The sequence below is a fragment of the Pelodiscus sinensis genome, chromosome 29 (assembly GCF_052426305.1).
Source record: "Pelodiscus sinensis isolate ZL-2025 chromosome 29, ASM5242630v1, whole genome shotgun sequence".
Lineage (NCBI taxonomy): Eukaryota > Metazoa > Chordata > Testudines > Trionychidae > Pelodiscus > Pelodiscus sinensis.
The window spans coordinates 16,566,380-16,580,987 of NC_143080.1; the positions used below are offsets into that span (position 1 = coordinate 16,566,380).

The 14,608-nt window shown below is 46.7% G+C and overlaps 1 protein-coding gene across 6 annotated transcripts in view; it reads left to right on the top strand.

The window, feature by feature from the left end:
* LOC102458062 (uncharacterized) overlaps positions 1 to 14,608 on the top strand; it is a 51,496-nt gene that overhangs the window by 17,502 nt on the left and 19,386 nt on the right. For all 6 annotated transcript variants that reach the window (XM_075911458.2, XM_075911459.2, XM_075911457.2 and 3 more), the window contains one exon: positions 10,224 to 10,337. In XM_075911458.2, coding sequence (XP_075767573.2) covers positions 10,224 to 10,337 — 114 coding nt within the window. The remainder of the gene's footprint in view (positions 1 to 10,223; positions 10,338 to 14,608) is intronic.

Genomic DNA, 14,608 nt, shown 5'->3' on the forward strand with positions numbered 1-14,608 from the left:
TGATTCAGCATCCACTCAGTGTGGATGTGCTATTTCGAAATAGCAAAACGCTATTTCAAAATGCATTTTGTGTGTAGACACGTTATTTTGAAATAAGCTATTTCGAATAACTATTTTGAAATAGCTTATTTTGAAATAATGCTGTAGTGTAGACATACCCTTAGTCTTTAAGGTGCCACAGGACTCCTTATTGTTTTTACTTTTATTTTGGGGTTCACACCCTTCTTGAGTCCTGGGTACATGCAGCCACAATTTCTGCAGCCTGTAGAACTGACTCAGGTTCTCTGTCACACAAACAGCTGGCTCTAACGTGATTAGGAATGATATCTAAAAATTGCTCCAAAGTTATTTAATCTATTAGTTTTTCAAAGCTCACTTGCCCATGTGAGCCCATTTGCTTTTGCCCCCTCAACCTACTTTTTAACAAAACCCCATCAGCTTATGAGCACATTCCACAAAAGTACATCCACTAGACACTTTAAACTTTCTAAATTTAACCCAGTAAGCATTCAGGAGTGACCTTGACTCACCTAAGTACAGAATATTTAATCACAGATAGTCTAAAGCTGCTTGTTCCTCCATTTAATTAAATACCTCCTGGGTTTTCCAGTCAATCTGGTCAGCAGGATGGTCATTTGCTGGTCATCTGGGATTCAATGCACATTGCATAGGCATTCAAAGGTAAACAAAAATTTCTCTATAGCCTCAGTATCCTTGTAAATGGGACATATCTTTTCCTAACTTCTGTTGCCCTGAGGGGTTAGACTTCCAGGACGTTGCAGTGCTCATAAATGAAGTTGGAAAGTCTTTTCTGCAGCTTGCCTGGTTCTCTCCAACAGCCATTCATTCCATATGCCTTGCAAGGGTTTTGCTCTCTTTTAACATCCTCCTCTTGTAGCAGCTTCTCTCTTTCTCCAATCCGGCCCCCATTTGCTTTTCCTTCAAACCAATGTTTGCATGTTTCATGCTCAAGTTCCAATTTCTTCATTGCCACAGTGTTGTACTTAAAGAAGTACTCGGGATCTTTTTCAGGGGGGATAAGGCAACACGCCACATTTATTGATCACACATAGAATAATTAACAGTTATCAAATGCATATGATATATATATGTCACTCATGCACTCACACACACACACACAAGCACACTCCGTCTTGCTGTTGTTACCAACAAGTTGCTCCCCTTAACTGCACTGGCCAGGTGAGTTAGATGGCGGAGAGGTGGAGCCGGGCTTCTGCCGATCCAGATCGATGCTCCGATGGTGACAAGACGAAACCCGGGGTCCTCTGCAAGACACCTCACTTTTATAGCATCCCTCTCATATGCAAATATATATCCCAGATTCAAACTCTGGGTCTGTGTCCGTTGGTCCCTTTGTGCTGCAGAGAGGGTGTTTTCCAAAGAAGGTGCCTGCTTCGAATCCCCAAGGCCGTCAATATGTCTGGTCTTCTTTCTAGAGCCCACTTGACACCTTGGGTCTGGCTTCCACCCCCTCTTCAACAGGTGTAGCTGTCTGGAGGTGCTTGGCTCCCAAGACTTACTCATTCACACCTCATTCATTCAACAGGGCAATTGATTACAGAGTGGGGGAAAGAGAGTGGGGGAAAATCTTATTCTGCTACAAGTTTTCTATATAGGGTTCTAATACAAAGTTACAAGGTTATATGGAGAGGCACAATGTCAAGTCATATGCAGCAATATATAATACATAGATTTATGTGAAGCAATATATAATACATAGATTTATCTACATTGTCCCCCTTTTGACCTCTCAAGAACAATTCTTGAGTGGTCACCATTTAAATCTTATGTATCTGCTTTAAAGCTATGTATTGGGTCATGATTTCAGCCTGTGGTTTCAATTTGAAATACATTCGTTTCATCCAACAGCACATGCAGAGCATTAAAACTAGCATAACAGCCAAGATTATTACTAAACTAATAATGGGATGGAGGATTATATTCAAAAATGCTGACCAGGTAGGGGACCAACCCTTAAACACATCATACCAATGATGAATACTTAATTGTTTTGCCTGGTCAGCCACCCTAAGTATTTCTGCTCCCTCATGGAGGATGGCCAAACTTCTAGTTTGGATTTTTCTCCGAGTGGTTTTTGTTAATTTACTAATTTGTTCATTATTATAAATCCACTCATCTAGGCCTGTCCAATTAATACCCAAAGAAATTCGGATCAAGGTCCACTAGATCTGAGGTTTCTACATCAATTTGTTTTTCTGTGTGTATTGGGAAATAATATACCAGTTTAGGGGTATGGAGTATGGAGACATTACACATACATTTTTGGACAGGGGGATCTGAATGAAACTTATTTTGCCATCTTACAGGCTCCAATCCCACAGCACAAACACAATTCCTTCCATTAAAATACACCTTGGTGGTGGAGTTATCCATCTCATCCCAAAAACATGTAGCTAATTCTCTGCTTTGGAGAGAGCATGGTTCTTCCAAGATGGGGAGTGTGGGGCAAACCCATTGTTGTGAGGACCACTGCTCACACCCTCGGTGGTCCACTATATCCCCTTTAATATTCATGTATGTCCCAGCCAGTCTGGGAATCCAAATATGCTTTCTCTGGATTACTGGCAGTGCTGAGAAAGGGCAAATCAACCTAGTTGTCTGCACCTCCTGGGCTCTCAGCACCTGGACAGAAATGCTCCCGCTCAGTCGCTGTACACTAAGGAATGAATGTAATGGCTGGTACCACCCAGCCATGTATGGCAAGAATAGATTACTCTGATGTCATGTCAATAGAGGGGCTAGGACCATCAGATCCTTAGCTCTCACCCAATCCATTTCCTTCTCCATTAGCATGATGGAAAGAATTTGCTGTTCTGAACACCACAGGGCTAGAGCAGTTTTATCTGCAATGGCTCTCATGGTGGCATATTCGGCCCAGAAGGTGGTTTATGTGTTGCCAGGTATGCCATTGGAAATCTACAGGATCTATGCTTGTTTGAACCAACTGAGCGATTTGATGTTCTTGCCCTTCCGTTATTGAATAGTGAAGGGTTTTAATGGCACTAACTTTATTTCCCAGTGCTTGAAGGTCTATGGAGTTCAGGACACCGGTCCCAGTTCCTATCCCCACTAGCACAGTGTCTACTATACTCCGAGCCCTCCTCCTTGGAATATGTTCTTGCAGTAATGACCGATACCACGCATCAAATATGGGGGAACTGTCTGGGGCACACTCAGGCTTCACCCCAGCCAGGTCGTTCTTATCCCATCTCATCGTGATATGTAGAGTAGAGATCATGGGGGCCACTTGCACCTGAAGACAGGGTTGCCTCCAGAGCAAGTGGGGAAATTTCACAGTCTCTGGATCTGGGCCGTTTATAATCAAGAATGTGACATTCCCAAGAAACATTGTTTCATTCACCCAGAGTGTTATTGTTCTAGTCTCTGTGGGCTCTGGTTTAAAAGGGGGTATAGTTTGAGATCCAGGCTGACCAGGTTCGCAGGAGGGGTTGGAGCCCCACCTAGAGTCTCCTGGAGCTGATACAGAATAGATGCATCCATAATCACCAGGGGTGATATTTACCCAGACTTGAACTGATAGGAGTATGAAGATTCCCTGCAGTGTGTTGTTGGCTACTGGTATCTCCTGTGGTGTGTTCCAGCTAGTCCAATTGTACCACTGAATTCCCCATCGCGAGTCCCGTTGCTGTTTTGGCTCCAGTGCGTGAATCGCCACCAGAGTTATTGGAATCCAAATGCTCCATGCCTCAAGTACCATTTCCAGGAACGTGGATATCTAAAACTCAAGAAAACAGTTTTAATTGCGAGATATGATCCCATTTTAATTTTCCATCTTTATCTATTCAGTACACCAAAGGACTAAGCCGGTCCACAATGGAATAGGGACCTATCCATTTGGATTCCAAATTGTGCTCCCTTCTACCCAATTTTAAATACATGACCAGATCTCCAGGCTCCCTGAGCTGGGAGTCACCATTTTTCCACTTATGGAACGTATCGTTTATTTTATTAATGGCCTGGTTCACTCGATATTGCAGGGTCAATTTGTCCTCCTGTAATTGTTTGAGCCATTGAAAATGATCATGCTGCTGTGTTAGAACATCAGTTTCTCCTGATCCTAAACTTATCTGCGTGGGGTCTATCATCAGCCTCATTGACTGTCCAAACAGGATTTGAAAAGGCTGTATTTTTGTTCTCAACCGGTTGCTGCTACGAATAGCTGCCAAAATTAAAGGTAGCTTATCTGGCCAATTTTTGCCAGTATTGCTCACAACTTTCCTTAGGGCTACTTGCCCTGATGATTGAGGGCGATAGGGGATGTGAAATTTTTGTTTAATGCCTAAGGCTCGTAACAAGCTAGTAAACATTTCCCCTACAAATGCCCCTCCATTGTCTGAATCTATTATCTCAGGAGTCCCATAATGACAGACCACCTCAGTAAATAACTTTTTTGCAGCTTCTGTGGTGGTGTTTCTTCTAGTGGGAAATGCTTCCACCCAGCCAGAGAAGGCATCTGTGATTACCAATAGATACTGGAATTCCTCTTGACTCCGTGGCAATTGGTCTATGTAATCAATTTGTATTCTATGCCAGGGACCTACTCGCCTCTGGTGCATAAGGGGCTGGTAATGTGGTGGCCGGGCTTTATCCTGAGCACACCTAATGCAATTTTGAACCCAGGTTTTAACATCATCTTCCATACCTTTCCACTGGGCTACCTCTCTTAACCTCCTCAGTGTCCCTTCCACTCCCTCATGCATGAACTGATGTGCAACATTAACCAGTTCCTGCTTTTCTATCTTTCCTGGGGTCCTGTTTGGGGAGTTTGGACAGTTATTGTCATTAATAATTTCATCCATTGACTGTGGATCCCCCATTACCTTCCCTGCCTGACTCCTGGTCACTACTGCAGCTATGTCATACTGCCGTGCTATACCATCTACTTTGTTGTTCCAGAAAGCCTCTGGAGTGTCCTGTCTGCTGTGTGCCTTTACATGTCTGACCTTTAAGCAGCCAGGGTGTTGTAGTACCCATTGGTAAATCCATTTCCATTCCTCTACATATGCCACGCTTTTCCCATCTGCTGCCTTCCACCCATTTCTTTCCCAGTCATGCATCCAGTAGTGTATTCCCTTGACACAGAAATCACTATCTGCATAGATAAACACAGGTCTGGGGTTGTTCTTATATTGCGGTAGTACCTGATATATGGCATGGAGTTCAGCATGCTGGGCTGACCCATGATCCAAATATCCCTGTAGGATTTCCTCTTCTAAGTGAATGGCTGCATATTTAATTTTCCTTTTATATTACTCAATAAATGCTCGTAGTACCTTCCCCCTTTCGCAATTCTCCACCAAAATGTTGTACTTAAAGAAGTACTCGGGATCTTTTTCAGGGGGGATAAGGCAACACGCCACATTTATTGATCACACATAGAATAATTAACAGTTATCAAATGCATATGATATATATATAAGTCACTCATGCACTCACACACACACACACAAGCACACTCCGTCTTGCTGTTGTTACCAACAAGTTGCTCCCCTTAACTGCACTGGCCAGGTGAGTTAGATGGGGGAGGGGTGGAGCCGGGCTTCTGCCGATCCGGATCGATGCTCCGATGGTGACAAGACGAAACCCGGGGTCCTCTGCAAGACACCTCACTTTTATAGCATCCCTCTCATATGCAAATATATATCCCAGATTCAAACTCTGGGTCTGTGTCCGTTGGTCCCTTTGTGCTGCAGAGAGGGTGTTTTCCAAAGAAGGTGCCTGCTTCTAATCCCCAAGGCCGTCAATATGTCTGGTCTTCTTTCTAGAGCCCACTTGACACCTTGGGTCTGGCTTCCACCCCCTCTTCAACTGGTGTAGCTGTCTGGAGGTGCTTGGCTCCCAAGTCTTACTCATTCACACCTCATTCATTCAACAGGGCAATTGATTACAGAGTGGGGGAAAGAGAGTGGGGGAAAATCTTATTCTGCTACAAGTTTTCTATATAGGGTTCTAATACAAAGTTACAAGGTTATATGGAGAGGCACAATGTCAAGTCATATGCAGCAATATATAATACATAGATTTATGTGAAGCAATATATAATACATAGATTTATCTACAACAGCATCTGTGGCTTTAGGAGAGACCTACACTCTCAGTTCTTGATTTGTGGCTTTCTCTCCAAAGGTGATTACTTTGTCTAAGCACAGATCTCCCAGGGCCTTTTTGTCAAGACCCTCATGTTGTTAGTGATAGAAATGTAGCCGTGTTAGTCTGGGGTAGTTGAAGCAAAATGCAGGACAATGTAGCACTTTAAAGACTAACAAGATGGTTTATTAGATGATGAGCTTTCGTGGGCCAGACCCACTTCCTCAGATCAAATAGTGGAAGAAAGTAGTCACAATCATATATACCCAAGGATACAATTAAAAAAATGAACAAATATGAAAAGGACAAATCACATTGCAGAAGAGGAGGGGGTTGTGGGGGGGGGGGGGAGGGAAGTAAGGAAAGTGTCTGTGAATTGATGATATTAGAGGTAGGGAGAGTGGGATGTTTGTGAGTTAATGGTATTAGAGGTGATAATTGGGGAAACTATCTTGGTAATGGGTGAGATAGTTCAAATGTTTGTTAAGTCCTTGTTGGCAAGTGTCGAATTTTAACATGAATGACAGTTCAGAGGATTCCCTTTCAAGTGCAGATGTAAAAGGTCTTTGTAGCAGAATGCAGGTGGTCAAGTCATTGAGAGAGTGTCCTTTCTGGTTAAAATGGCAAGAAACTGTTTTCTCTTTGTGATCTTGTCTGATATCTGTTTTGTGGGCATTAATCCTTTGGCGAAGTGTCTATGTTTGTCCAATGTACATAGCAGACGGACACTTTCGGCACATGATAGCATAGATTATATTTCTGGATGCGCAGGAATATGTGTTCTTGATCTTATAACTCACTTGGTTAGGTCCAATAATGGTATCAGCAGAATGAATATGTGGACAAAGCTGGCAACGGGGTTTGTTGCAAGGGAAGGTACCAGGGTTGGTATTAGTGTGGTATGTCCTGTGGTGGTTGGTAAGAATCATCTTGAGGTTAGGTGGTTGTCTATAGGAGACTATGGGTCTGTCTCCCAGAGCCTCTTTGAGTATGGTATCCTGTTCCAATATAGGCTGTAGTTTATTGATAATGTGTTGGACAGGTTTAAGTTGGGGGTTGTAGGTGATGACAAGTGGTATTCTATTGTTGGTTTTCTTGGGTCTGTCTTGAAGTAGATGGTTTCTAGGTATTCGTCTGGCTCTTTCAATTTGTTTTTTATTTCTCTGGGTGGGTAGTTGAGATTTATAAATGCTTGGTAGAGATCCTGAAGCTTCTGGTCTCTGTCAGTGGGATTAGAGCAGATGCGGTTGTATTGAAGGGCTTGGCTATAGATTTACTTCCCTCCCCCCCCCCCCCCCCCCGCATCCCCTCCTCTTCTACAATGTGATTTGTCCTTTTCATATTTGTTCATTTTTTTAATTGTATCCTTGGGTATATATGGTTGTGACTACTTTCTTCCACTATTTGATCTGAGGAAGTGGGTCTGGCCCACGAAAGCTCATCATCTAATAAACCATCTTGTTAGTCTTTAAAGTGCTACATTGTCCTGCATTTTGCCTCATGTTGTTACTCACTCATTGCGACTGCTCTTTAACCAGCAAAGCTCTCAATCCCAAAAGCCAAATTTTAAATAAGCTTTGGATCAGAACCCCATGCTAATCAATCTGGTTCAGTGGATTCAAGTATGACTACACCACTGTAAAAAAGGAAGTTTCTGGGGGCACGGATGAAAAGATGAAGTCAGGGAGAATTGCTTAGAGACAGGGCTATGCACAGCCCAGGATTAGAGAGAAAGGGTTGAAGTAAAATTGTTAATGGAATCAAATACATACACCAATTGCACTGTTATTGGTGCAGGCTTGTAGCAGAGATGGAATAATCTGCTGTCTAAAATCAAGTCTCTGGATTACATCCTATGTTAGGGTGAGTCATCAATCTTTTCAGGCTTCAGTTCATAGCAGAGCTCCTTCATAGGCAATTAGCCGGAATAAAGACAAAATGGAGGAGCCCCCAGGGCACTCTTTCTACCCTTGCCCATATGGAGGATCTCCCATTATTCTCATTGTCTGAAATTATGTCCCAGGATGGAGTTTGTTACATGAGCTAGTAATTTGTTCATGCACGGCTCAGGCCTTTTTAGGCAGCAGCCATCACTTACATGCTGGCCTGAACATTCACAGTAAAGTTTGTCATATAGTTTGGCACCACCTGAGGTGCATTGTCAGTTAAGTAATACTATTCACTTGACTAGCAGCCCTTTCACAATAGGTTGGCCATGCCTCCTGCTAATATCTCCCAGAAGTAAACATTTGAAATACAGGCAGTCCCCGGGTTACATCAATCCGATTTACATCGGATCCCTAGTTACAAACGGGGGGCGGGGGGTGCAGCTAGTGCAGGGTGCCTCCCCCACTGTCGCCGCCTCCGGCGGTGCGGGGGGCGCTTCCCCCCAGCAGACCAGGGAGACGCGGAGCGGCTTTTCTCACCGCAGAGGATGCGGGTCTGCTGGGGAGAACAAGACACCAGCCAAAAGGGGGTACTCCAGAGCGGAAAAATTAATTTCCTAGGGAACATCAGGAGCAGCAGGCAGTGAGACCCATTGTGTTACAGTCCCCACCTTGGGAGCAACAGCTCTTTCCCTCTTCAGCACTAGAGCTGCAAGTATCTTGTTAGTGTCATGTGAAATTAACAAGTCCCTTCCAGCCTGGCAGAGGTGAAGCTGAAAAATTACCCAGTGGTGTGGGTGGGCAAGAATGGGGAGGAGCAGGACAGAAGGGAAGAGGGGATAAGCCCCAACCCCACACCCTGGCTGGAGCAGAGCAGGGTAAGCCCCGAGGGGATGGGTCTGGTTGCAAAGTGGGTGAGCGGACAATGAGGACCCACCTGTAGCTAAACTCCTGTTCGCAACACAGAATTTTTCTTTACAATTAATCCTGTGGATAAATTCACACACACACTTCACAGGAAGGGATTTCCATTTTCTGCTCAGCAGAATACAACAGCAGCTTTGATTGTATCAATATTTCACTGTACTTTCCAATGACTATTGATTACACTTAATACCCATTTCACAGAACCATCTGTAGCAAATTCTATTTGGAACAGTAATATGCATTGAATAAGCTTTTTTTAGTTATAAAAAACAAAGATTCTGACTATTAAATGAATAACTGGGATCTTTCAGGTACCCCAAAAGGAAGATTTGGATATAGCATGAAACACTGAAACTTATGATCAATTTTTAATTCAAATATCAACCAAAAAAACCTTCATATCAAAACAGTATGTGTTTTTCTTAGAATAAGGAGGTTGTATGAGAATCAGGGTCTTTTCCACCTAACTCCAGCTCCCCGTTCCCCCCCAAAATATGTACCAGTTCCGACTTACATACAAATTCAACTTAAGAACAAACCTACGGTCCCTATCTTGTACGTAACCCGGGGACTGCCTGTACAAGTACATGGCTTCAAATAAAAATGATAGATACATATGAGCAGTATAAACAGAATCAGCAAATCAGCTTTTTCATAGACCTCTTACTTTACACACTTTCTACAAGATTTGATGGAAACATAACCGGGGTTGCAACGATGACTTGTATGTTCATCTCACAGTCTAATAATGTCTCACAAACACCATGGCTGTGTCTACACTGGCACCCTTTTCCGTAAAAGGGATGCTAATGAGACACTTCGGAATTGCAAATGCCGTGGGGGATATATATATCCCCCGCGACATTTGCATGAACATGGCTGCTGCTTTTTTCCGGCTTGGGGTTTTGCCAGAGAAAAGCACCAGTCTAGACGGGATCTTGTGGAAAATAAGCCCTTTTCCGGAAGATCCCTTATTCCTACTTTCAAGGGATCCTTTCAAGTAGGAATAAGGGATCTTGCGGAAAAGGGCTTATTTTCTGCAAGATCCTGTCTAGACTGGCGCTTTTCTCCGGCAAAACCCCGAGCCGGAAAAAAGCGGCAGCCATGTTCATGCAAATGCTGCGGGGGATATTTAAATCCCCCGTGGCATTTGCAATTCCGAAGTGTCTCGTTAGCATCCCTCTTACGGAAAAGGGTGCCAGTGTAGACACAGCCCATATGTATTCACTTGCTTCCCCTCATTTTCTTTTCCCTGAGCAGGATTTCCAGTTTCCAAACCTGATAATATCTTCCAGCTGGAACGAGGAAAAGCGCCAAGGGTCCTCAGTCTCCAAGGCCCAGAAAAAAGAGAGATCCTGGGAGGTGCCTGCATGGGTAAGAATCAGTTATACTACCTCAACTTCTTGGTGTCTACATAAGAACATCCATACTAGTCAGACTGAAGATCCATCTAGCCCGTATTCTGTCTGCTTTCAGTGGCCAATGCCAGGTGCCCCAGAGGGAATGAACAAAACAGGTAATCATCAAGTGATTCCTCCCCTGACGCCTATTCCCAGCTTCTGACAAACAGAAGCTATGGACACCATCCCTGTGCATCCTGGCTAATAGCCACTGATGGACCTATCCTCCGTGAATTTATCTAGCTTTTTTTTTTTTAACCCTGTTAAAGTGCTGGCCTTCACAACATCCTCTGGCAAGGAGTTCCACAGGTTCTACATTGTGTGAAGAAGTACTTCCTTTTGTTTATTTTAGATCTGCTGCCTATTTAAATTAATTTGGTGACCCCTAGTTCTTGGTTATGGGAAAGACTATATAACTCTTCTTTATTCATTTTTTTCTTACTAGTCATGATTTTATAGACTTCTATCTTATCCTCCTCCCCTAGTCATCTCTTTCCCTAGCTGAAAAGACCCAGTTTTATTAATCTATCTTCATATGGCAGTTGTTCCATACCCCTAATAATTTTTGTTGCTCTTTTTCTGAGCTTTTTCCCTTGCCAAGGTATCTTTTTTTAAGATGAGGTGACCACACCTGTGTGTAGTATTCAAGATGTGATCGTGCTATGGAATTATAGGGGGTGTGACAAAGCTCCTAAAAAAAACTCGGTGGATCCTGCGCTTCCTGGCGGGTTTGCTTGCTTCAGAGGCTCACAGGAGCACACAATTTTAGGCACTATGCTTGGGGCTTTAGTTTGCTGTTTATTGAGCTCTTTTCATCATCAGCCAGAGTACAGGCAGTCCCCGACTTACGCGGGTCCGCACTTACGAACGGGGCTTTCTCACCCCAGAGGTCGAGGTGGCGGATTGCTGCCTGCGAGCTCCGGGGCGAGAAAGCCCCGTTCGTAAGCTGCTCCCGGTGCCCTTGGTCTGCTGGGGACTGTCCCCAGCAGACCACAGGCACCGGGACTGAAGCCGCAGCCGCGGCGGGATCCCTCGCCTCTGAGACTTTGCCAGAGCAAAGCCTCAGAGGCGCGGCACCCCGCTGCCGCTGCGGCTCTGCTCCCCGTGTCCCTGGTCTGCTGGGGGGGGGGGGGCGCAGCTAGTATGCCCACCCCCCCCCCCAGCAGACCAGGCTTTTGTTGTGGACCCTGGGGCAGAGCAGCTGGGGCGCTGCCGATTGGTCCTGCAGCGCCGCTCTGGGCACTACTGGACCAACCCGGCAGCACCCCAGCTGCTCTGCCCCAGGTCCTGATTCAGCCGCTGCTGGTCAGTTTCAGCAGTGGCTGAATCAGGACGCCTGGGGCAGAGCAGCTGGGGTGCTGCTGGGTTGCTCCAGTAGCACCAAGGAGCGAGGAGCGGTGCTACTGGAGCAACCCAGCAACGCCCCAGCTGCTCTGCCCGAGGCGTCCCCAAGTCAGCCGCTGCTGAAACTGACCAGCGGCTGACTACAGGAAGCCCGAGGCAGAGTTGCTCTGCCCCAGGCTTCCTGGAATCAGCCGCTGATCAGTTTCAGCAGCAGCTGACTTGGGGACGCCTGGGGTTCTTAAGTTGAATCTGTATGTAAGTCAGAACTGGTGGTCAGTTTCAACAGCGGCTGAATCTGGACGCCAGTTTCGACTTACATACAGATTCAACTTAAGAACAAACCTCCAGTCCCTATCTTGTACGTAACCCGGGGACTGCCTGTATAGTAAAATGGAAAATAAACTCCACAGTCCTTTTCCCCGAGTTGAAATGGGGAGGTGGGTGTTGGGGGGAACCCAGACTCACACTCTATTCTGGGTTTCACCCAGGGCCCTGTAATAGTAGCTACCTGTGTGAGTTCCCACCACCTGCTATAAGACAGCACCAAGACCCTTGGGCTATTTCCTCACACCTTCCTTCTCCCCAGTTCATCCTCCTAGTGTTCAGTTGTCTCCTTTCCTTGTACTTTCAGTGGTGCTTTCCTCTATCCTCTCAGCTAAACACACACACACTAACTGCAGGCAAAGCTTCTTTCTTAGCAAGTCTGAACTGGTTTTCTTAATTACCTTCAGGTGTCCTAATTAGCCTAGGCTGACCTGAATCTGCAGGCTTGGTCAATTAACCCCAGGTTAACCATTGCCCCTGATTGTCTCTGCTGGTTCTAAACCAGCCCCTCCCTGTTACTCTGGGAACAGAGATCTCCTCAGTCTGAGGCTTAGATGTCTCCCCTCCACTGCTTTTTGTGTGACATTTTGTCCCGACCCTGTCACAATCCTTACTCTGCGTCCCCCACATCTCTTCTCCGGGGCGCGGGGGGGGGGGGGATTGCTGTGGCAGGCAGGCCTTGGCTGTTTTTCATTCTGTGCCAGGCCCCCTCTTCTTCTCTCCTTCTGTTTTCAGGCTGCTTCCTTCTCAGTGCCGTCCTACTGCCTTTCCTCTTCACCCTGGGGAGTCCTAAATCCCTTTCCTCTGGGCTACAAGGATCCAGCCTTCTGCCACGTCCTCATCTTCCATTGGCAGGTCCAAATCCAACTACTGCCCGCATGGCGTGGCGGAGAAGCCATAGAAGGGTCATTTCTGGTGCCTCATCAAGGGCCCAGTACTGGGTATATTACATTGTGGGAGAGACCCAATGCTTTCTCTATCAGTGACAGGGCACATCTGAAGGGACTGCCCCCTGACCCTGCCTGGAGAGGCACTCAGGATGTCCAGGAGGGCACCAGTCCTACCATCACTGGTGGCCCTGATGGTCCGGACCATGAGGTTGCCCCTCCTCCAACTGTGACTGTCGTCAGTCCTGCTTGAGGTCCACAGAGCCCAGATGAGTGTGTGGGTGCCACTGTCACTGCAATAAGCGGAAGCCTAGGCCCACGGAGGAGAGGGTGGCAGGGTCAGCGACAGGACTTGGGCAGGCCTTACCTCGGGGGGAGGTTTTCCCTTCCCCTACCACCCTGCCCCTGTCTCCCCTCGCCCTCCCACTGCTGCCCTTTTCCCTGGCTCTTCTTCCATTCAGATCCAGCCCTTCTCCTCCAAGGTCTGGGAGCTCACCATGCGGAAGTGCCACAAGTGGGCCCAGCGCTCCACCTCTCCTGCTGATGGGGAGGATACCTTCCTTGTTCCTCTAGGGGTGGACGTCTGTGCCAGCCCTCCCTCCGAGCCCCAAAACACTTCACAGGGCTGCAAAGTGGCTCAGGTGACTGTGGTGGTTGCGGAGGGGGTCCTGGAGTCCCTGCATGGGGAGACCACGGAGGATACTCTCACTGTCCCCGCTTCCACTGTGCCCTCTGCCTATGCAGAGGCAACCACTGACCCTGCCACTGAGGGTGACCACGTGGTGGCGGGTGGCGTACTTGCCTTCCTTTTGCAGAAGGTTAAGGCCTTAGTTTTGAAGCTGACTGCCTCAGAAGGGAATCATCTTCTAGATGGATGGCAGCTGTCCTTTCCTTCTTCTGACCCACTATCCTTCTCTCCCCCTGCCTCTGCATTGCCCCAGGGTGTGACCATCTGCCTGGCCAGCAGCAGCACTTCGGATGTGGCCACTAAGGCTGTGTCCAGACTCAGGGGTTTTTTCGGGAAAAGTAGCCTTTTTCCGAAAAAACTTCACCTGCGTCTAGACTGCAGTCGCGTTCTTTCGAAATTAAATCACGAGGAAGAACGCCTTCTTTGGAAAGTGCTTCTTTGGAAAGAAGGCGTTCTTGAATGTAAATAGGGCTTCTTCGAAAGAGAGCATCCAGACTCACTGGGTGCTTTCTTTCGAAAAAGCGGCTTGCTCTTTCGAAAGTTCCGCGTGCAGTCTAGACGCGATCTTTCGAAAGAAGCCTGCAGTCTAGACATAGCCTAAGCCCCTGGGTACTTATAGAGGGCAGAAGTTCCTGTTGTTCCCCATCACCCCTGGCACTGGGGTCTCTGGTGCTTCACTCCCTGTGTCACTGGGGCCTGGCGCTGGGAGACACTAACCTCCCCTACTGATGCCTTGCCCTGAGAGGAGGCACTGCATCGTGGTGCCTCTCCCACAGAGGCTGCTGACCCTGTTTCCACTCCCCACCCCTGCTCCCTGCTCAGCCCCTCTCCCAACCAAATTTCCACCTTCTATTCCCGTTACCCTTCCACCCCTTCCTCTTACTCCTTTTCCTAATCCTCCTCCCCCTCCACCCTTTCTCCTCTCCCTGATCTCTTCTTTCGCCTTTCCCTACTGCTGCCACCCTCGGGGTTGCCACGTTTAGTTCAGGCATTGGCCCCTGG